General features: G+C 39.9%; 1 protein-coding gene across 1 annotated transcript; it reads left to right on the top strand.

The window, feature by feature from the left end:
* Nucleotides 1-220: 220 nt before the first annotated feature.
* LOC111319033 (uncharacterized) lies at nucleotides 221-3595 on the top strand. Its single transcript, XM_022921864.2, has one exon. It carries the CDS (start codon nucleotides 221-223, stop codon nucleotides 3593-3595), a length of 3375 nt encoding a protein of 1124 aa, XP_022777599.2.
* Nucleotides 3596-4100: the final 505 nt, after the last annotated feature.

Genomic DNA, 4100 nt, shown 5'->3' with positions numbered 1-4100 from the left:
CGCTCCTGCCACAATTACAGAATTCCGTGAGTTGGCAAAGAAACAAGGTCTTCGTAGAAGAGACTACAAGAAGCGGCTGCTCGAGTTTATACAGTCAAAAAAACCTCAGGGGTCTAGTACAACACCTCGGAGGTCTAAAGCGGCTTTGAAAAAAATAGACCCTCGAAAGCCTTTCTTCAAAGTTGTTGAGAAAATGTCTTCATTGAAACACTTTGCAAAGATGTATACCATTGATGGGGGGCCAATAGCTTTGGGGCCGAGAGATTATCTTGAGTTTGTAAAACCCACAGTTATTAACCTTTTGAATATGCTAAAAAGTAACAAGATAAAGTTCATTTTTAGGTGTGTGATGTCAAAGAAGGTTGGGGGTGAGTTTGTGTTTACGATTGCACATCTTTCAACTTTGACAAAGATTGTCTTTCAAGATACTGATAGAAAAGAACTTTATAAAGAATGTGTAGAGAAAATGATGAAGAGTTTGGAAAAGTTTGAAAGAAATGGGAGTGGGTGGAAATTTTATCAGGTTGATGGTTTAGATTTACATACTGTTAAGTACACCCCTTCGAAAGGCTCCTCTTACATTAAACTACCAAAACATCTCGAGAGTAAAAAGGCTATAATAAACATGAAAAACGAGGATGAAGAGTGCTTCAAATGGTGTGTCACGAGAGCGTTGAATCCTGTTGCAAAAAATCCAGAGCGTATCACAAAGATTTCGAGAGAGCAGGCAGAGAAATTAAAATGGGATGGGATTAGGTTCCCGATGGAGGTAAAGGATATTCACCGCTTTGAAAAGTTGAATCCAGGTATTGCCGTCAACGTTTTCAGTTATGAAGGTGACCTCCAACCCTTGAGAGTGAGCAATGTCGAGAGCAACAAGCCTCGTATCCGTCTTCTTCTCATCTCTGATGGTGAGAAAAAGCATTACTGTCTCATTAAATCTATGAGTCGACTCATATCGAGTCAATTGTCGAAAAATGAACATAAAAAGTTCATCTGTGATAGATGTCTCAATTATTTCGGTTCTCAGAAAGTTATTGATAAACACGACGAGTTGTGTCGAGATCATGAGGCTGTGAGAGAAAAGATGCCACCTTCTGGGACTTATCTCCCTTTTAAGAATCATCAAAAGCAGATGACCATGCCATTTACCATCTATGCAGACTTTGAGTCGATAATCAAACCTTTAGACACCGTTCAAGCAGATCCAGCAGGGTGTTACACTGAGAGAAAGCAACAACATATTCCAATAAGTTTTTGTTATTATGTTAAGTGTTCATTTGATGATAGATACTCAAAACGGGTTGAGTATACAGCAAAGTCTGAAGATGAAGATGTTGCACAGACATTCGTTGAAATGCTTGAAGCGGAGGTTAAAGACATATACAAAAATCATCCCAAAAAGGAGATGATCTTCACAGACAGTGATGTTGAAAAGTTTGAAAATGCGATGTGTTGTTGGTTATGTAGAGAAGATTTCAAAGAGGGGGAGGACAAAGTGCGCGATCACTGTCATTACACCGGTAAATTTCGAGGGGCTGCGCATAACAGCTGCAACCTAAAATTCCGACGACCAAAATTCACACCTGTCGTGCTGCACAACTTGGCAAACTATGACGCTCACCTCTTCGTTAGAAATCTTGGTGTTTCAGAAGGAGACATTGACTGCATACCAAACAACGAAGAAAAATACATTAGCTTTACGAAACAAGTTGTGGTTGACAAGTTTTTCAACAAAGAAAAAGAAAAAGACGTCGAGGTAAAGAGAGAGCTGAGATTCATTGACAGCTTCAAATTTATGGCTTCCAGTCTTGACCAGCTCGTTAACAACCTTGCTAAAAAGGGTGAGTCTTTCTTCCAAAATACAAGAAAATATTATTCTGGAGAGAAGCTTAAACTATTGATGCGAAAGGGTGTTTATCCCTATGAATGGGTGAAATCCATACACAAGCTTGATGAACCACAACTTCCACCAAAAGAAGCTTTCTTCTCCGTGTTAAGTGGTAGCGATACCTTGGATGAAGACTATATCCATGCTCAAAATGTATGGAGAGTCTTTGGTTGTAAGACATTCAGAGATTACCACAATCTCTACAATCGAAGCGATGTGCTTTTACTAGCCGATGTGTTTGAAAACTTTCGCGAGCTTTGCAAAGAGAATTACGATCTCGATCCTTGTTGGTACTTCACCGCGCCGGGTTTGGCTTGGGATGCCTGCCTCAAGTTGACTGGGGTAAAACTTGAGTTGTTGAGTGATATAAATATGTTGCACATGTTTGAGGCCGGTATTCGCGGTGGGATTTCGATGATTTCGACAAGGCATGCAAAAGCCAATAACAAATACATGGAAGAAAGCTTTGACTCTACCCAACCTTCAAAGTTTATCACGTATCTCGATGCAAACAACCTTTACGGTTGGGCGATGAGTAAGTCTCTGCCAACAGGAGGTTTTAAATGGGTGGATGAAAAAGACTTTACAGAGTGGAAAAGCTTCGCTTGCATTCTCGAAGTCGACCTAAAAGCTGTTGAAGATGAGCTTCACGATCAGTTCAATGACTATCCACTCGCTACTGAAAATCTGTTGATTGGGAAAGTGCATAAGCTGACCTGCACGTTGAATGAAAAGAAAAAGTACATCGTTCATCACGAAGCATTGAAGAAATACATGAGTCTTGGAATCAAGATAGGAAAGATTCACCGCATCATTAGGTTTGAAGAGAGACCTTGGATGAAAAAGTACATCGATTTGAATACATCTTTGAGAGCAAAGGCTAACAACGACTTTGAGAAAGACTTCTACAAGCTGATGAACAACGCTGTCTTTGGTAAAACCATGGAGAACATTCGAAAACGCGTCGACGTGAGACTTGTCAACTCAGAAGAAAAGGCAAGAAAGTTGGCAAACAAGGTCAACTTCGAACATTGCACCATCTTCTCCGAAGATCTGTGCGCAATGCACATGAGGAAGACGCAAATTCTCTTCAATAAACCTCTTTATCTTGGGATGAGCATCCTCGATCTCAGTAAAACTCTGATGTACGACTTTCACTACAACTACATCAAACCTAAGTACCCAAATGACAAATCAAAGCTTCTTTTTACAGACACTGATAGTCTTTGTTATGAGATTCACACATCAGATTTTTACAAAGATATAACTGGTGATGTAGACCGTTGGTTTGACACGAGCAACATTTGGAAAGAAGAGGCTACTGCCTCTTCTGGGGTGCCGACCGGTGTGAACAAGAAAGTGATTGGAAAGTTTAAGGATGAAGCGGGTGGAAAAATCATTGAAGAGTTTGTCGGTTTGAGGGCTAAGCTGTACAGCTACAAGATGTTTGATGATGGTACAGAAAAGAAGAAGTGTAAGGGGGTTAAGGGGGGTGTGGTAGATCGCACGATTAGCTTCGATGACTACAAGAGATGTTTGTTTGGTGGTGGAAAACAACTTCGAACAATGAACACGCTTCGGAGCCGAAAGCACGAGATGTATATGGAAGAGATCAATAAAGTCGCTCTATCCGCTGATGATGACAAGCGAATCATTTTACCAGATAAAATACACACACACGCGATAGGACATTTTATCAGCTGAGAAAAACTGACATTATTAATTTGCATAAAACCGCAAAAAAACCCGGTCACACAACACACTTAAAGACAAATGTCGCGCCGTCAAAAATATACCATATGCACAATAATTTGACGTGAATACCACAAATAGATGATGGGAAAAGTGCTAAAATAACGTGCATGCACGATAATTTAATGTAAATTTAAAAACATACTTAAAGAATCTCACGAAAGTGCTAAATTATTGTGCATGCACGTTATTTTAACGATAGAGAATGAAACAGGCCATGAAAGTGTTAAATTAACGTGCATTCACGATAATTTGACGTATTCGGGGAAAATGGCTCAGACCTCGTTAAATACATAGTGAATATACGATATTTTTGATGAGAATAAAATGAGTCAGAACCGACCTTTATACAACTACTGCTAGGTCATAAAGGGGTAAAGGGGAGAGCAGGTGTCTGGGTTTTGTCTATCTGTGTACTGGGAAAGGGGAATTCCAGCAGTTAGCACTAAATCAAACA

The sequence above is a fragment of the Stylophora pistillata genome, chromosome 1 (genome assembly GCF_964205215.1).
Source record: "Stylophora pistillata chromosome 1, jaStyPist1.2, whole genome shotgun sequence".
Classification (NCBI taxonomy): Eukaryota; Metazoa; Cnidaria; class Anthozoa; order Scleractinia; family Pocilloporidae; genus Stylophora; species Stylophora pistillata.
This window is presented reverse-complemented; position numbering and strand designations above follow the sequence as displayed.